We start from the raw sequence: 18,398 nt of genomic DNA, 5'->3' as shown, positions 1-18,398 counted from the left end.
GGAGATGCTCTTATGCTTCATCTCCTACGTGCGCGCTTTGGGCTTTTCCGCATGCGCGTTTAATTAATTATGAAGAGTAGCGCACAAGTGTTCTAGAACCCTCCAGCGTCTTTATAAATACAATTTTATAGAGTCATTAGGGTAATAATCACACACAACCGCACATAAAAAACCAATCCTCTTTCTCGTTTTCTGTCGGTGATAGTTTCTTGCCTGTTCTTGCTCGCTGAAGATGCTGCACTGCATCGCAATCCGTTTTATCCTGAGAAGCCTTCGTTCGACACATACGGTGGCGAATACGCTTTAAGGAAACAGTTTCGCACTGTATTCAGATTTTCTTCATATTCTTCTGTTTAATCTGTCTCTTTCGTTCTTGTTCTGTTCTCACACACAAACACATATATTTATCTTTAAAATAGAATTATAATATTATAATGTAAATGTTAAAAATAACTCGAATAGTCCTAGTATACATACAAACATTTCTGATCTCAACTATATATTGGGGTGTTTGGCCGGGGTTTAAAAGCTAGGCTTCTGGTTTTATAAGTTAAAACACTTATTTGTACTGTGTATGTAAAAAGTCAAAAATTACTTAAAAATAGAGAATACTAGTTTTTGTTGCATGACATCTACTTCTTTCCTAAACATTTTAATCACTTATAAGTCTTATTTTGCTTCTATCTTCCACTTTATTTTACTTTAAAAACAAGCACTTATCTTAAACTCATCCAAACGGCTCCATTATTTAATGCGTCTTATCATTTTAATATAAATATGTACAGTAAGTACAATCTTTCCATGGTATTCAATTTATGTTATGAATAAGAATATTTTGCATCTCAAAGACTCAAACTACGGCCACTGGTCTTGGAAGAAAAATCATACAACACTGCGCGTGACATGACTTTTGTGATATGGGATCCGGAAAAACTAACCATAACGCTCACCATGTCGCCATCTCCCGACAAATATTGCATTACAAAATAAATTTTATATCCTTTTCTTGCAGTCTGTGTTTCAGATTACTATTATTATTGATTATCTTTATTAGTCTAACTTTTGGATTTACTCCTGGCAGACAAATTTAAGTGATAGTCAATGTTCTTAAAAAGTGTTTTGCGAAGTTAAGCAATTGAGTTGTTTTTTTATTAGTTTAATTTGAATGATGATCACAGCAATATTTCAATCTAACTAACCACCATTAAAGTTGACGAAAGTCTCTTCACAAAATTATAACAAAGGAAGAAGATTGTCTTGTTTTATAAAAGGATATGCCACTTGCCAATCTTATATACGCGACAGAATCGTAGTCTCAAAATAGGTGACGATAGCTTTAAAACATTTCCCTTCTAATTTTTACTGAATTGAACGTCTTAAAAATTTATGAGTCTTATCATTGTAGACTTGTATTTAAGTCGCAGGCACCATATTCGTACTGTAAAATAAATTTATAAATTAATCATCGATTTATAAGTCAAAGATTAAAATTCTATCTCTTTTAATTAATTATTTTTTATTTTTGAAATTTGAATCGTACATGACCATTTTAAAAGATACTCTTTAATTATTTATTATTATAACAATAATTTTTATATACAAGTTATAAATATCGAAAAATTTACCAAATACATAAAATAAAATTACTTCTCACTTATAATTAAATTTTATTGCATAAATAATAAGCACTTTTTTAAAGTCAAACCGTCTCATAATCTCTAAATTATAATAACTTTATAGAACTTTCTCTTAGACTTTAATTGTTAGATTATTTATAGTAGATGAAATCTTAAACCCTAAATCATACAAAATATTTATGAAAAAGTATCAGTCGGAGTCCGTTGATAATTTTTGACATACAAAAAAATACTAGAAATAGTTTTTTTTATAACACACGCATCAAAGGTTCTTGTTCGGAAATATCTAGTTGCTTATTAAAAACCAGATCAAATATCCTAGTATTTTATATGAAAAAATAAATTTGTATCTTCATCTAAAATAGATGTCTAAAATTTAAAATATGTTTACTGGATTTTAAAACGAATTTTCTCATATTTGTTATTGAATTTTCTACGAATGAGATTTTTGTTTAATACTTATCAAATTATATTTCTATATTTCAAATAGATAAATATATAAATAATTTTCAATAATTGACTTTGAAAATTATTTGATATTCTATTAAATTTATACCAAATAATATATCTGATAAAATCATTAATTTTATCTACATATCTTATATTGTTATTAAAAATCTTTTTGTTAAAGAATTTTTATTCAAAACTTTGACTTCCAAATATGATCTATATATATTTTTCTTTCTTTTTTTTGACGAAAAGCAAAAAATTTTAATAGATAACTGAAACCCAGCCGAGACAAACCCTCGAACTGTCAATTACAACCTGATTAAGAAACAAAAAACGAGCTAAACATATAGCCGCTTTGTTTTCAGATCGTTTAACAGATAGAATATTTAAATTCTTTATACTAAAAAGTATTACAATCAAATCTCGAACAATCCAACCTATATGAGTTGTGAACATAGTAGCATCGCAATTGACTTACTCATAAGGACAACTGAAATTGTACCTCGAGATTGGACAAGTAGTGAAGAAAATATTTCCATGGGCCAAGCATAAGTTTAACTTATAGTTGAGATCCAAACTTTTAATGAAGGCCCATTATGTAAGTTTCCTCAAGCTATTTTCCTCTGATCCTTTGCATTTCCCAACTTTCTTATGATAGCATATAAAAATTTTATTATTTTAATAGCAGCATAAATAAAACAGTTATGGGTTGAGAGTGACTCAGTGGTAAAGCCATATTTCATTAATCATCCGTGGCTTTGAAATAGTTTAATCAAAAAACATAAATAAAACAGTTAATTTCAAAGTAAAATAACTTTTATTTAAAACATTGTTTGTATATTAGTTATATACATTTCTCTTGTTTTTATGATTCTGCTTAGATCTAAAGTTTATTTATCTTTTTATTATATTGATTTGGTGTAGCCCTCTTTGGTGAGAGGTAAGTTGTTTCTCTCATTTGATGAGAATTTGTGTTATTTCTCTCCTTTGTTTGTCAAAGTATCATTTTTAATTTAATGATAAAATTATTAACGGATTACAATCATGATTGATAACTCAAACAAACATGATTAATTCCAACTGATAGTACTTGTAAATATCTCATCTTGAACAAATCGCGTAAATCTAGGAAGAATGGATTATTAGAGTTTATTTCTGTTTTATGTATTTCCGTTTTGTATTTGTTCGACGTGACTATTTTTTTAGATTTTGTATGGCTTTTATTTAATTATTAAATTATTTTTCTAATAAAAAAAGTCAAATTATTCAAAAAGAATATCTATCGAGACATTTAAAAGGAACATCCGGGCTAATTATAAAAATAGAAGAAAAAAAAGAGCGTAATGATGGCACACAAATGAGTTTGGTACTGTAAGTTTAAAGTGTGAGGGAGTGGGAGAGGAGGATGAGGCTTTGTATGTGCACCATTCATCAAAGATAACAGAGAGCAAGCAAGCACATTGTTCAAAATAAGAAGCCCTTGTTTTCCTAGTATATCAACCAAAACTAAGTGTGTAAAAAAACTAAAACAGTTGAAATGGCTCTAAGGGTGTGGGCTTCTTCAGCTGCCAATGCACTTAGACTCTCCTCTGCACCACCCTTCCCTCTCTCCAGATGCTTCTCCACTGGTACTAGCAACTATGAACTACCTGTTTTCCATTTATTTCTCTATATATAATTGCGCATTAATTTGTTTCTGTGTATGCAGTCTTGGATGGACTCAAGTATGCAACTTCACATGAATGGGTGAAGCATGAAGGGTCAGTGGCTACTATTGGCATAACTGAACATGCTCAGGTATTATCTTATTGCTAAAAATGTAATGCCTAACATATTTAGATAAAACTTTGTGTTTGTGTGTGTTTGTTGCTTAATAAGTTCTCTTCATTGCTCCTGGAGTTCTATCTATAAGATAGACACTTAGATGTGATACATTCTAACCTTAAAGCAAATCCAGATATGAAAAATCTTTAGCTCCAGAAAATGAATGAGTTGACATACTAAAAATAAAAAATATAGATAATCCCTTAGTATACTTTCCCCTTGTCTATAATTATAGTCAAGCTCATATGGATGACTATATTTGTTGAATCATTGCAGATTTATATTAAATGTCACGTCATTGGTTACCTATTAAGATAAATGTCACGTCATTGGTTGGATAGCTCACTGGTAAAGAGCTTATCCTCTGTCGTCCCAGGTCCTGGGTTCGACCTTGGCTCACCCCGAGAGTTTCGTAGAACAGATACTCATTTGTAAGGCTATAAGCCATATTTGTCAAAAAAAAATAAATGAAGATAATACATTCTATTTATAACAATTTAAAACTCATTTGTAAGGCTATAAGCCATATTTGTCAAAAAAAAAAAAATTAAGATAATACATTCTATTTATAACAATTTAAAATAATAATAACATACTATTTTTAAAATATATCCAATACTATCAAAGCAATAATGTCTTGCAGGTTGAATTTAGACCATTATAATTTAGGCTTAATGACCTTTTAGCCTTCGAAGTATGGGTGAAAGTTCCGATGCAGCCTCGAAGTATAAAGTCGTTCGATTCGACCCTCCAAGTTTTCCGAATGTACCTTTTAGCCCTTATGGAGTATACTGGTATATAACGGGGTGGACAAAGTTGACATTTCACACGTGAGGGTTAAAAAGGGCATTAAACATCGAGGGTTAAAAGGAACTTCTAATGTATTTTAATGTATTCTTTAAGGGATAAAAGGAACGAGATGTATACTTTAGGGGTTAAAAGGTACGCCCAAACTTTACCTTGAATATAAACTGTCAAGTTTACCCCCCTGTTATATACCGTTATTTGAAAAAAAGGCTAAAAGGTACTATAGTGAAACTTTAAGGGTTGAATCGAACGACTTCAAACATCGAGGCCGCACCAGAACATCCATCCAAACTTCGAAGACTAAAAGGTCATTAAGCCTATAATTTATAACCAACCTATGGAGATGCTCTTATATGTTTTTGAGTTTGACAAGGATTGGATGTATGCTGGCACCTATGTAGTTATGTCATATGTGCAGTAAGTTACTAAGCTTGTGCTGTGCTTGTTACTGTTTTCGAATTTCAAGACTGCTTCTGGTCATGCTTGAATGTAGCTCTTGACTTGTGTTTGTGTACAATGTTGAGAGATTTCTGCCCTTCATATTTATCCTGTACAACAACTTAAATAGCAAGCATAATTTGAGCTGTGCCTGTCACTTTGAGTTTTGATATCAGATGGATAGATTCTAGCTCTTCGTGTGTTTACAGTGATTTAATTGTGATTATGTGTAATATAAAGATGTAGGGAATTTCTGGTAGAAGAGTTGACATAAATGTTAAAAATACAGGACCATCTCGGAGAAGTTGTATTTGTGGAGCTGCCAGAACCTGGTGGCGCCGTTACACAAGCCAGTGGCTTTGGAGCTGTGGAAAGTGTAAAGGCCACCAGTGATGTTAATTCCCCAATCTCTGGAGAGATTGTCGAGGTCAACACAAAGCTCACTGAAACACCTGGACTGGTAACTTCCTAACTAGATTCAAGTTTGCATATATCAGTTAATGAAGAAGTATTCACACGCATAACTATTCTATCTTCTACTTTTTTGGATTAAGATCAACTCGAGCCCATATGAAAATGGATGGATGATCAAGGTGAAGCCAAGCAATCCATCCGAATTAGAATCCTTGATGGGACCAAAAGAGTACACAAAATTCTGTGAAGAGGAAGATGCTGCACACTAGAATTTGCATTATGCTCTGTTTATTTGCTTGAATTAACTGGTTGAACTGGTTATGTTCAACTGTTACAACAAATGGAAACCTCAAATTTAACTTTCTTATTTTGTTCCTACTCTCATTTGCTTCCTCATTTTCCGCTCTTAATGGCAGTCCTATTATTACTTTGATGCGAGCAGTCTTTCGACTACCTGTTTAGAACCTCACATATGCTACTAAAATGACGCTAATCGTGTTTTTTTATGTTACAAGTATTGTATCACACTGTTTGCCATATATATATAATCTGTTGAAAAGATGTTTTCCAGATGTGAATTGTGCAAGCAATGTCAAAAACGTTTTCATGGAAGTATAATATGAAATCTCAGTCTACCTCTATCCCTGGCAACTTTTCCTTCATCCCATTTTGTAATTATAATACATGGATAGAGTAAATATATGGCACCAAATTTCACAGACTCAAAGTGGTACTATATGGAACTCAGCTTCTGGATTCTTGCAATGCAATTATCAGAAGGTCGTGTGATTGGTATATATGCCACCTTTCCATATGGAGTAAGACGTTCTAGCCTGCAACAATGGAAAAAGAAACACGTACCAGGAGTAAAACAGGGCTCATTGATACAAGAGTAGAAAGAAAATTATAAAGATTGCAAGGGGCAAAAAGAAGAAAACCAGGCTCTATGTGCTCACTTGTAGTGAAGGAGAAAATAATGAAGAAAGATGCAGATTTCAAGCTTTGCCAAATTCATTCCAGGACACAGTCTACTTCCTGCTCCAAAAGGCATAAACATTCCTGCTCCCTTGCTTGTATTGTCCTAAGTATATTCACCACATCAGAAATTAGACGTTGATGATTCAAGACTCAATGAAGACATTACTGAAACTTTTCAATAGATCTTTATCGAAACCATGTAAAACTTACTTCAGATCGAGAAGGATTGAACACATTCGGGTTCTTGTAATTCTGAGAATCCATGTGTACACTCCTAATCCATGGCAAAACCTTCCATCCCTTGGGTATCGTGTAACCTAAATTAGTTAGACGTTATTTCTTTTTCTGATATCCAGTTTCTTATCTCAATTGAAACATTTACTTAAAAGTTAAAAATAAACTGTGGCAAGGAAGGACTAACCATTCATATGAACATCTGTCTTTGCTTCACGAAATAGTGTGAATGAAAGATTAGCCAACCGCAATGTTTCATCGATCACCTTGAACATACAATGCAAAGACATTGAGTCAATTACAAAATTGTATCTCATTTGTAGGTCGCGTTTACAATGCACAAGTGCCTCCTCACATTGGCAGAGTAATGTGAATCCGATGTAAAATCTACAAAATTATACCTTCGACAGATACTCCATTTGTTTAATTTCTGCAAGGTTAAGTGAATCTTCTACAGACACTCTTTTCTTTACAATCTTCTCTTGCTCATCCTACAGAATTAATTAGTAAAACCTGAGAAATGCACAAATTAAAACTAAAATTTTAACTCGTGGCTGTTCATCAGTGCTTACCTTGGCTAGTTGGTAATATTGTGGATGTTCAAGTAGATTAATCAGTACCCAAGTTGAAGCATGAGCAAAGGATTCATGTCCAGCTAGTAAATATATAATTATCAGATCAACAATTTCCTGGTTACTCAGTTTCTTCCCATCTTCTTCTGTTTCCATCAGTAAGTCCACCATAAATCTCTTTCCTTTTGTCTGCTTATTTTCCAATGATACCCTCCGTTGTTCTACTAGACTTCCAAACTTTTTTATCAGCTTTTTCCGAGCCTGTCAGCACCAAGATATTAACAAATAACATTTCAGCAATGAGAAGAAATGATAAAAACAATGATAAGAAACGCCAGAAAGGGCACAAACACCCGAAGGCCGCGGTGATAAGCAAACCCGGGCAGATTAATACGCATGGCCTTAAGTGCATGAGTTAAGAGATGGTACTCTTTTTCCAGCTTTTCCAACTCAGGACTCGTCTCAATGCCCAATATAATGTACATGATAATATTGAAAGCATTTTTTCTCATTTCAGTTAACAGCTCAATGGGCTTCTCCTTTTCGGACAAATCTTTCAAAGAAGTCACGGCTATGTCTTTGATATACTCAATGTAGAAAGACAGGGCCTCTTGACCAGATAATGATCCAGCCGTGAGGCGGCGAAGACGCCTGTGTTCCTCGTTTGTGATGCCATGGAAACCCTTATCTCCTAGTAGTATTGTAACTGCTTTTGGCCAACCAGGGCCGAAGGTTTCATTGTCCATCAACACTTTTCTACATGCTTCCGGAGATGTGACAATCACACTTGGGCTTCCAAACATGTGAGACTTGTAAATATGTGTCCGATTGAACCTGTTATATTTCAAATGTAATGTTAATGCCAGAGTTCCAAAAGTTCAGAATACGTTAAGATTTAGTTTAGGACTACAAAATTCATCACGAATGACGAATTTCAAATTAATTATCCGAGTTGTCATTTCAAAGTCCGGAACCAAAGTTTATAATTGCATGTCATGAAATTGAACAATTGTATATCTGATTTCTTCTTATTATAATTTTACAGGGTATCTAACAGTATCCATCATTTGAAATGATATCGGGCCGTTCGGGTGAGGTTAAAATATGTGTTTTTTGATTAAAGTAAAAAAGTGAAGTAGAAGTCAGAATCAAGGTAAGACTTATAAGTGATTAAAGTATTTGGGAAAGAAGTAGAAGACATGAAACAAAGTTATTATTCTTAACTTATTTTAAGTAATGCTTGACTTTTTACACAAACGGTACGAATAAGTGCTTCCAACTTATAAACGCAGAAGCCGGACTTTTAAGCTTTAGCCAAAAACTCCCATCATCCGATCCAAATATAAAATTTTGGTTATATAGTTTGTAGTTTGGTGTAGTCAACTAGATAGCCTGTATCAAATAGTTTAGAACAGTCATATGACAAAATATGTTTTAAGGAAAATTATTAATTTAAGGAACCCTAACCTCAGTTTTTTTTTTTTTTTTTGATTTTAAAAATAAAAGGTGCCTCGCCATCTTGTAAACTACGACATACCCTAATATCTGCTACTCGGATATGAACTAGCATATTCCTCCAAACAGACGTAAACTGAAACCATCACCGCACATCTATGGACTATGGAGTTGCAGACATCCTAGAATGATACTAGAAAACAATTTTATGCACTTATCAAGCATGCAAAGAATAAAAGGTGATAGGAAAATACTTCCACCGTACCCCTAGATAGTATACATTGAGAGACGAGACCCAGCACACACTCTAATGCTCCTATAAAGTATACTTCATCAAATTATTTTTAAGATTTTCATTTTCTCAATAAAACTATACTTTATGAAAACATTAAAATGTGTGTCGAGCAGTGAAAAAGAAACGTATAAAATTAAATGGGACAGAGGAAGTATGAAGGTACCTGGTATGAAGAGTTTCGATGAAGGAATCAGGATGGCCCTTCTTGAAAGAAACGGCAAAAGACAACATGTTCCCAATCAAAGGCCACCCCATGTCACCCGGAGGAAGAAACTGTCTGATTCCACCCAATTTTCTCTCATAATACCATTCATTTCCCCATCTCATTAACCCAAATGTTGCAACAACCATCCCAACCAGGACTGTGATCACCCCGAACCGCAAATCGTAGCTGTCACGAAACTCCATTCACAAGCACCACCAAGTAGAGTATTAGAACACAATGTAGGTTTATTCTTATCCTATCTAATCAGACATGCACATAGTCATAGACATGGATGGATAATATATGTTAAGTGGTTGCCTAGTTTAGTTCACAGCGGTGTGGCAGAGGAACACTTGATCCGTAACTATTTATATATGCGCTATTAATCTATTGTTGGATCAGGTTTGTTTGTTCTTGATCAATGTTAGATGCTCGTCAACCGAGCCGCACTGTAATATTCTTATTCGCTCGCCGCCCTTGAACGTATTAACCGTGCATTGATATCCGATATGAGACGATATTTACAATTTAAATGTTTGATGTCAAAAAAAATGAATTCTCTGAACTGGTAATCAGAAACAGAACAAGAGAAAACGCTGAAAGATGTTGGCGCATTCTGCATTTCTATTTCCCGAAAGTATTACTCCTTTAATATGAAAAAGTTGTTCGACTCTGATCCCTCCGTTCCACTCAATTGTAGACGGGAACTCGGCACGTATATCAATATTCTTATAATATATAATTTAATAAATTATTTTTAATTTTTTTTCTTCTGAATAAATTTAATGTTTAAAATACTATAAAAATAAAATTTTCAAAAATAAGTTATGAAATTATATTTTATATATGCCTTTAAATACGTGCCAAAAAATGTAAAAAAACCGTAAAAAATGAGAGGGAGGGAGTAATCAAATTCTGTCTTCATTGAATTAGCATTTATAGATTGATATTATTGCTCATTACATGAGCATTTACAGATTGATATTATTGTCCATTTCGGCACAACGAATGCAGATACTTTCATTATATTGGCCTATATCATGGAGCACTCTCTTTGTTGTTACTCGGCTTGTCATCTATGAGATTTTGTATATAGTGTTTGACCTTGCAAAAATGACCAGCTTCGTCGAGGACTTTCTCTCTAGTGGTACTATTATCAGCATTATTGACCTGGTTCTGATACTGACTGCCTTTAAAAGAAATTTCATGACAAGGGATTCTTGTATGACTTAAAATTTTACGAAAAAGTACTGCCTGTTATGTAGAATATTACTCCCTTGCTACTTTTGTACTCCTTCCGTCCCCCTCTATTGTTTACCTGAACGATAGAAACTCGGCGCACATATTAATATTTAATTTGAACTTTTTTTCAATTAAAAGTTTAATTTTTAAATTTTTATACAATTTTTTTTCAAAATAAGTTATGAAACTATGTTTCACATGTGCCCTCAAATGTGTGTCAAGCAATATAAAAAACTATAAAAAGATGAGAGGGACCGACGGAGTAATCAAATTCTATCTTTTTATTAAATGGGTTTGTCTAGTGTGTGCTCATTAGCACATACTAATCACTAAATTCTATAAATTTGGATGATTTTGATTGGTGTGGTTGTTGTAAATGCAAAGGGTTCCATCATTATTAGAGGGTGTAAGCCGATCAAAAATTTCTAAATCCATACATTTTAGCACTTAATATGTGCCCATGAGCACACCATAGGAAAAAACGTTATTAAATTAGCATTTGTAGATTGATGTTATTGTCCATTTCGGCACATCGAATGCAGATTCTTCCATTATATTGGCCTATGTTGAAGACCTATTTCCGTGTAACATTTTACTCTAATGTGTTTGAACTTGTAAAAACTACTTATTTCATGGAGCACTCTCTTTACTGTCATTCGGCTTGTCATCTATGAGATTTTGTATATAGTGTTTGACCTTGTAAAAATGACCTGCTTCGTGGAGGACACTCTCGTAGTACCAGTATTAGCATTATTGTCTGTTGACCTAGCATTATTGTCTATTGACCTGGTTCTGATACTGACCGTCTTTAAAAAAAAAAAATTCATAACACAGGATTCTTGTATGATACTGACCTCTTGGAATATCACTTCAATGATAAAATAATGCTAGAAGACAGCAGAAACTTATAGGTTATACATTTGCAATTTAAGCATGGCTATTAGCAACACCAGCAACAAGATAACATGTAAATCTCTCGTGAATATATCTCGACAAGCCTAGTTTTCTTTGGTAGTATATTCTTGCAAAATTAGTTCTTCCATAATATCCCGTCATACAAGTGAGCATTCGAAGCCTATTTATAGCCATCACAGCTCCGATAAAGGCTTGATAACTTATTACTTGTATACTGGTCAAAACCCTTACAGGGGCATGACTTTTCTTGTAAAGATTAGATAATGTATCTTGCACCTACCATTAGCAGTGACCTGATTCGACTGGTGTTTAATACTAGTTAATTTGACAAGATGAAAGGAAGGTTTATCAGTTTTGAAATGTATATCTCTGTCTCAGTTCCGCCAACTGTTCTGCTTCTTCGAGTCAAATGCTGCTCCATCGTTAAGCATATCCTGAGCATCGGTTTCCATGCCAAGCTTGGAGAGTGCAAGAGCCTGCAGATAAAATGCAGTTGGCCACTCTTGTATGCAAACCTGAGCCTGCATTGCATCTCGTAGTGCAAGTTCCGCCTGGTCATTCATCAAATAGGAAAGAGCTCTTCGTGCGAAGACGGTTGCAGAGGGAGCAGGCATCATCACTACCAGCTGTTTATTAACGGGAAAAAATAAAAAGAGATTCGTTTTAGTAAATAGCAAATATCAAATAGGCGAGGTGTCCAGATTGATAAGCAGCACGGAAGTAAAGAATAATGGTTTATACGTCTAAAGTTAACAAGTCAGGTTGCAGCAAACTTGTAAATAAAGTTTGCCTGGGTAGTGGGTACATAAAATATATTATCAAGTCGATGTTAAAAGCCTGTGCAACTGGTCAATATGTGAAACTTTGACAAGTACTATTGTTACTATGTGCCAAAAGAAGGCGAAAGTGAACAAGAAGTTTCAGTATTCATATAAAGGGAAGTTCTCAGAAATGGATATTTACAACTGAAGTTTCATTTTGTAGCATCACGTCTTAAATAATACTGAGGTAGATGATATATATCTTAAAACTCCCACGGGCCTTAATATTAAGGGAAACCAATACAAACCACAGAAGGTTTATCCATTGCAGTCACGCACTTTAAGATGTTCGGAGGCTTTTTGTTGCATACAGGTGCATATTCATAAACAAAAGAATATAAACATCAGACTGAGCTAAGTCGCACAGTTGAAGTTTATAAAGCGAGGTCACATACTAGATCAAGTTTTAGCATCATGCAACAACATTTGCATATCACTAATATGAACTTTGGAGTTTGGACAGGTCTTACTGTGCAAGGGTAAATAAAAAAGTCAACAGACTAGTTGACTCATACAACTGATTAATATAGTACTCTCAAGGTAATGTGTAGAGAAGAGTTGAAGAGAAAATAGGATTTATACCTTTGAATAGTAATCAATTGCACTCTTAAAATCCTTGTCCCTAAATGCAATATCTCCAAACTTTTTTGTGTTTAACATGTCCTGCACTTGCTGCGTCCATTCTTGAAATGACAGCTACATCAAAAGATTAATTTATTAAAGATGGTAAATGAACCTACGTGAGAAGACTTGAAAGGCCAAGGAAAAAACTCAATAGCCAGATTTTACCAATATGGTATCATCACATGTGTTCGTGATTCGTATAACTAGGAAAGTGTGTATAGCAAGGAATTTTTTTTATTAAAATATATGCAATTAGAGCTAATGTACCTCATTTTCTGCACCCTCTTCATCCTTGTAACCAGTTTTAAGCAGTATATCATGCACAGCAGTAAGATCCATCCTCACACAAGCCTTTCCAAGAGGAGAGAGAATGGTTGGGACTACTGGTGCAGTTTTTGTAAGCCCCATTAGAACATGAGATGCCACCTGAACACGCATATCAATAATTTGAAATTATGGATATGAAAAATTGTATGGCCACTGTTGAGTAAAGAAACTTTCTAGTACAAATATTTTTAACCTCTTTCTGCTTTTGCAATGGGGAAACTGCAGTTAGAAGAAATTTGCTATCAGGTCGGTCCCTAGCCTCAGCCTGGAGACATTTTGAAGCAAGTTCAACAAATTTAGTAGCATCATCATTGGCATACTGCCCTTCCATTGACGAGTCCATTAAGAGTAAAACATTCTTTCCCCTTATCAAGTCCAGTGCCTGTAAAAGAATTTGTTGGAACAGTTGTCCATAATATACTACAGTATTAAGGAAAGAAGATTAAAAGTAGGATTACTTCCTTTAACTTAGAAAAGATGAACAGCAGGGCATAACAGTGCACAGGGCACAAGTCTAATGGGCATTTGCATATAGTATACTTCTGACATTCATCCTCATATAATCAGAAAATGTATATGCAGTTCAGATGACCAGTAGAACACAACTGAAGCTAAAAATAAGAAACAATTTAGTAATTAATATTTGATTCTAGAATTGAGTATTCATACATGGCTTGGAGGGATATGCTTCCCACTAAGAAGATCAAGAAGAACTGTTCCGTAGCTGTAGATAACACTTTCAGGGATGACCCGGCCTGCAAAGCAAGGATTTTTAATTTTCTATGAACCCCATGAAGCCAAGCAAAATATGGGAAGTATAGTCAATGATAGAGACTATGGTGAGTCGAGGAAAGACCAGATATCCGTATGGATACTTTATTTACTATTTACTTCATATAAGCCTTAGAGAACGCAAAAAAAAAAACTAAAATATACCTTACATTTATGTTGCAAAGTTATTAAACAGCAAAAGTAGATGAATATACGTAGCAACACTTTCCTCAAGAATATACCCTCTACGAGAGGAATATATTTATGGACTTCCAATTTTAGAAGAGTTCGCTACGGTGAATCAAGAAACTATTAAGTGCACTTTAACAAAGAAGGTCCAAGCACAGGAATCTCAGGAACAGGGAAGTATATAATTTAGCATCCCTTTATATCATACTGAAGTTTATCGTGTGTTTGACTATTTTCTCACTATAGTGAACTTTAAAGCCTTCATTAAAATCTACTACATTATTATATACATTGCTCCAAATTCCAGAGAATATATTGAGCAGGCATCCAAGGGCGAAGTTGAAAAAAGTAAAAGAAAAGTGGCTGCATAACAGATAAGCAGCCTACGGAAATATTACCAGTCCGCAAAAATTCAGGTGGTGTATAAGCCAAGTTAGTGCTGTAGCTCTTCCCATCACGACTATTTTTCATGAGGCCGAAACTTGACAAACAAGGCTCACCATCCTGCCAGATGTGCAAAGACAATTTAATATGCATGCCAGATTTCAGTATGGATGTACTATGATACCAGGATTACGACAAGATGTACATATCATCCGAGTATAATTGTGTATATACATCCTAGAAATTGGGCAATCACAACGGATAATTTTCCTTCGAATTCATATCTGTATCTAAGAAGTACATTGCTTAGGGACAGTGCTGCAAGTACAATATGTGCAGCGTCTAGATCATATTCGATGGTATCTAAGAAAAAGTATGATTTTATATTTTGTTTTGGCATGAAGTGTTACATTCTGCAGCAGAAATAACTTTAATACAGTGTATAAAATCACGTTGATCACAACAACAAACATATTCTTCCATCCTTTATCTTTGACTACTTTCCTGCTCTCCAATTTGACTCGTGGAAAGGGTATGTAACAATGAGCATCACTAGAACAATCTTTGTATTTAATTTGGAAACAGTAAAGGGGTATTTCAAACATACCTGTATCAAAATAGTTAATCCTCACATATTAGTTACAGTTGTTAATATTGTTTCGGAAATTTTTTGTTTCATAAACAAGGGGGCTTTTAAAAAAAAAATAGTTTACGCAACCTGTGCGTTTGAACATGCAAGTTTATCAATATAAGAAAAGAACAAAAGGTAAAGAAAGAAGAACAATAGTATATGTGGTAATTTCCTAGGACAAATGATTAATTTTTTAAAAGTAAAAGCTGGGTGGGTCTATGGTATATTGGTATGTAATATATGACTATGGAACAAGTATTGTCCTGGTTCTATAATTTTCTATCACTACAGCAAGACTATGACACATGTATTTGTCCTGGTTCTGTGATTCTCTATTATCTCATGAAAGCTATATCTCAGGACTTATTATTTTCATTTACTCATCCAACATGTGTAGCTCTCAATGAGTTCACTCAACAAATTTATATATTTATAATTGTGAATTACATTTTAAATTAACTCCAAAATAATTAGTTAGCAAGTGGTGCATCCCCTGCATGATTAATTTTTGCACTAATTCTGTACAATTCAGTTACTGCTCATTTAATTAACATCTTCCACCACACTTTAATCATTTTTCTCATGCAACTGGTTCCTTCCTGTCCCCACTGCCTCACAAATAACAGAAAGATATATAACAACCCCTTCAGAAGTTAGATAAAGTTGTAACTGAAATGTTTGCATGTCTATTATCCATTATACCTCATCAAAAAGAACTCTATATGCATTCAAATCATGATAGATCTTCCGGTCTTCCATATTGCAATGATCAAGTGCTTGTGCAATATGATATGCTACTCGTACACGCATTTCCCATGGCAATGGCTGTTTATCCCCTAAAAAAAATAAAATTGAATTTTTGTCAAACAAAGTTGATTTTAATAAAGTCTAAAGCATGGGAACATAGATATTTTTTCACGTCTAATTTGGTGCATGCAATATAGCAATTTTTTACAGTTGGGAATATCTTGTGTGCATAGGTATAAATGTATCATAATAGAGTTTACATGAGTTCATATATCAGAACAAGAACAATAATTTGTATCTGTAACAGAAAGTAGACATTTTTAGCACAAAATATCAGTATGCAACAAACAAAGCTGCAATGTCAGCAATTATCGCCTGTGGTTTGAGACAATACAACAGAGAAAAATAGTAACTAGATAAGAGTCACAGGACCTGTCTTCAAATAGACAAGAAACTAATAATAGATGTGAACTGGACCAATATAATAAGTAACTTTTGTGTGTGTGTGTGTGTGTGTATTTAATAATAACATTCAAAAAGTTTAAGATAAACTCTTAAATGAAGACTGAATTAAGGTGCCAACTAGAACTGGAGGCTGGGTACTTTAATAAGCCAGATAACATTCAAATCGCAAAAGATGTACATCAGAATTTAACTAAATATAATAACAAGATAGAGGCAAATGTGTAAGTAACTCTTCTAAGTATAACATAATTACCAAAAATATATATATCTTAACTAATAACTGTCCTTTTAATTCACAGATAAACAAAACAAAAAGGGGTAAACAATGTAAAAGAGTATCATACAGTGGAAGAGGTGTTTAGACAGAGTATCATTTGGCATATACTCAGCCACCAACAGTCTCTCATCGCCTTCGGCACAAGCCCCAATCAAATTCACCAGTCTTTTATGCCTAAGCTTCCCTACTCCAGCTGCTTCCGCCTGGTTATCAAATTCAATTAAAAAACATCAATTTAGAATCTAAAACCCACTACATTGCATTTGCTACTACATCAATATCCAGCGGACCAGCAACTAGTAACCCTAAACCCTCATCTGGACAATTTCATATTTCCAATATCTTATAATTAATGATAATAAACTAATGCAATCAATGTTAACCTTGCTTTCAAAACTAACCCTTTTTGTCAATCTCAAAGTAAATATTTAGAAGTTAAAATTGATAATTCATACCAAAAACTGTTGGGGATCAGGCCAAGATTGTCTGGAAAAACGCTTAACAGCAACAAAGTGATTGTTCTCAAGCTTAGCTCTATAAACAACATTTGGAGCTCTTTCACCACTCTCAGAGACAATACATTCACTGCTGAATCCATTTGTAGCTTTTCTAAGCTCGTTCAGTTCATACTCTTTAAAAACTTGAACTTGATTCACTTCAACTTCTTCAATCACACATTCATCTCCATTCACTACATATACATATACATATCAAAACAAAGTCAATATATGTTAATCAAGAAGTAAAGAAAATAGTTGAAGAAGTTCAAATCCTTGGACTAAACTACATCTAAATGCAAGAACCCAGTTGGTGTTTTAATGATTAAATTTTATTTTACGAAGATTCATGTCAAAACTAATCAGTAAACTCAAGAAAGCTCAAATCTACTTTCTAAAAAAAAGATTAAATCTTTGGACATAAGAACATCAAAATGCAATAACCCAATTAGTATTTTCTTGATTACATTACATTTTATGAAGCTTTATCCAAAAACTTAATATGAATAATTATTTAAGATTACCTGATTCAGGTTTAGAGGGGTTATCTGGAGAAGGGAGGTGAGCAGTTTTGGAGCTGAAACAACCCATATTACTGAATAAAATGTATGAGTTATTTTAAATAAGCATTGACATTCCCAGCAGAAAGTGTAGTAGCTGAGTTTTTATTATTAAATAAATACTTAAAAACTGGAGTTGTGTTTTCCTGGGCGCAAACAGAAACTTGGGAGAGAGTATGGAGAGATGTAGCTGCAGTAGTAATTAGCAAATGTGTGTTTGTGTATGAAAGAGAGAGAGAGAGAGAGAGAGAGAGAGAGAGAGATGTTATGGGGGAGAAAGCAACTGAAAAGGCTGCGAACAAAAGATGTAGGGGAGTAAATCTGTGAAAAGTGACAGGTTGTGAGAGAGGAAAACAAGGGACAATGGAGTGGGAGGACACTGTTTCAACACTTTTATTGCCTTTGTTAACACTCGGAACTCGGAAGGTTTCCTTGTAACTTTTGTATAAAGTCACAATTATTTAAAATTATTCTTGTATTTTAAAATCGTATCTATATGAGTATGGAATAAAATGAAATTCAGATTTAATTAATAAGAATACGGAATATGAATTAATCAGAGATTAATTAAATTGATCGAAGATTAATAAAATAATTAATTAAATAATAAAATATTTAATCAGTTAGACAAATGAATAA

General features: G+C 33.7%; 3 protein-coding genes across 3 annotated transcripts; 1 reads left to right on the top strand and 2 right to left on the bottom strand.

Moving 5' to 3' along the window:
- The first annotated feature begins 3,437 nt into the window (after positions 1-3,437).
- Positions 3,438-6,003, top strand: LOC108206455 (glycine cleavage system H protein, mitochondrial). The gene is made up of 4 exons (XM_017376758.2): positions 3,438-3,715; positions 3,796-3,884; positions 5,446-5,616; positions 5,711-6,003. The coding sequence occupies exons 1-4, from the start codon at positions 3,625-3,627 to the stop codon at positions 5,837-5,839; spliced, it is 480 nt and encodes a 159-aa protein (XP_017232247.1). The 5' UTR covers positions 3,438-3,624; the 3' UTR covers positions 5,840-6,003.
- Positions 6,004-6,142: 139 nt separating this feature from the next.
- LOC108206454 (ent-kaurenoic acid oxidase 1) lies at positions 6,143-9,663 on the bottom strand. The gene is made up of 8 exons (XM_064087149.1): positions 9,268-9,663; positions 7,708-8,188; positions 7,355-7,615; positions 7,184-7,273; positions 6,970-7,048; positions 6,759-6,865; positions 6,527-6,651; positions 6,143-6,403 (listed from the first exon to the last, which is right to left on the bottom strand). Exons 1-8 carry the CDS (start codon positions 9,510-9,512, stop codon positions 6,304-6,306), a joined length of 1,488 nt encoding a protein of 495 aa, XP_063943219.1. The 5' UTR covers positions 9,513-9,663; the 3' UTR covers positions 6,143-6,303.
- Positions 9,664-11,525: 1,862 nt separating this feature from the next.
- On the bottom strand, positions 11,526-18,137 carry LOC108206254 (serine/threonine-protein kinase BSK2). Its single transcript, XM_017376493.2, has 10 exons — positions 17,724-18,137; positions 17,158-17,393; positions 16,770-16,905; positions 15,916-16,049; positions 14,597-14,702; positions 13,908-13,993; positions 13,432-13,620; positions 13,179-13,337; positions 12,870-12,983; positions 11,526-12,092 (listed from the first exon to the last, which is right to left on the bottom strand). The coding sequence occupies exons 1-10, from the start codon at positions 17,788-17,790 to the stop codon at positions 11,841-11,843; spliced, it is 1,479 nt and encodes a 492-aa protein (XP_017231982.1). The 5' UTR covers positions 17,791-18,137; the 3' UTR covers positions 11,526-11,840.
- Between the last annotated feature and the right edge of the window lie 261 nt (positions 18,138-18,398).

This window comes from Daucus carota, chromosome 2 (assembly GCF_001625215.2).
Source record: "Daucus carota subsp. sativus chromosome 2, DH1 v3.0, whole genome shotgun sequence".
NCBI classification, from domain to species: domain Eukaryota; kingdom Viridiplantae; phylum Streptophyta; class Magnoliopsida; order Apiales; family Apiaceae; genus Daucus; species Daucus carota.
Note: the sequence above shows the minus strand (reverse complement) of the source record. Positions and strands in the feature narration are given on the sequence as shown.

Coding starts and splice junctions, on each gene's coding strand:
- LOC108206455 (XM_017376758.2), top strand. CDS start 3,625: ATGGCTCTAAGGGTGTGGGCTTCTTCAGCTGCCAATGCACTTAGACTC. Junction 3,885..5,445: donor GCATAACTGAACATGCTCAG/GTATTATCTTAT, acceptor TTAAAAATACAG/GACCATCTCGGAGAAGTTGT. Junction 5,617..5,710: donor TCACTGAAACACCTGGACTG/GTAACTTCCTAA, acceptor TTTTGGATTAAG/ATCAACTCGAGCCCATATGA.
- LOC108206454 (XM_064087149.1), bottom strand. CDS start 9,512: ATGGAGTTTCGTGACAGCTACGATTTGCGGTTCGGGGTGATCACAGTC. Junction 8,189..9,267: donor ATCGAAACTCTTCATACCAG/GTACCTTCATAC, acceptor GAAATATAACAG/GTTCAATCGGACACATATTT. Junction 7,049..7,183: donor AAATGGAGTATCTGTCGAAG/GTATAATTTTGT, acceptor TGTATGTTCAAG/GTGATCGATGAAACATTGCG.
- LOC108206254 (XM_017376493.2), bottom strand. CDS start 17,790: ATGGGTTGTTTCAGCTCCAAAACTGCTCACCTCCCTTCTCCAGATAAC. Junction 13,994..14,596: donor ACCTGAATTTTTGCGGACTG/GTAATATTTCCG, acceptor CTTGCTTTGCAG/GCCGGGTCATCCCTGAAAGT. Junction 12,984..13,178: donor AAGAGGGTGCAGAAAATGAG/GTACATTAGCTC, acceptor CTTTTGATGTAG/CTGTCATTTCAAGAATGGAC.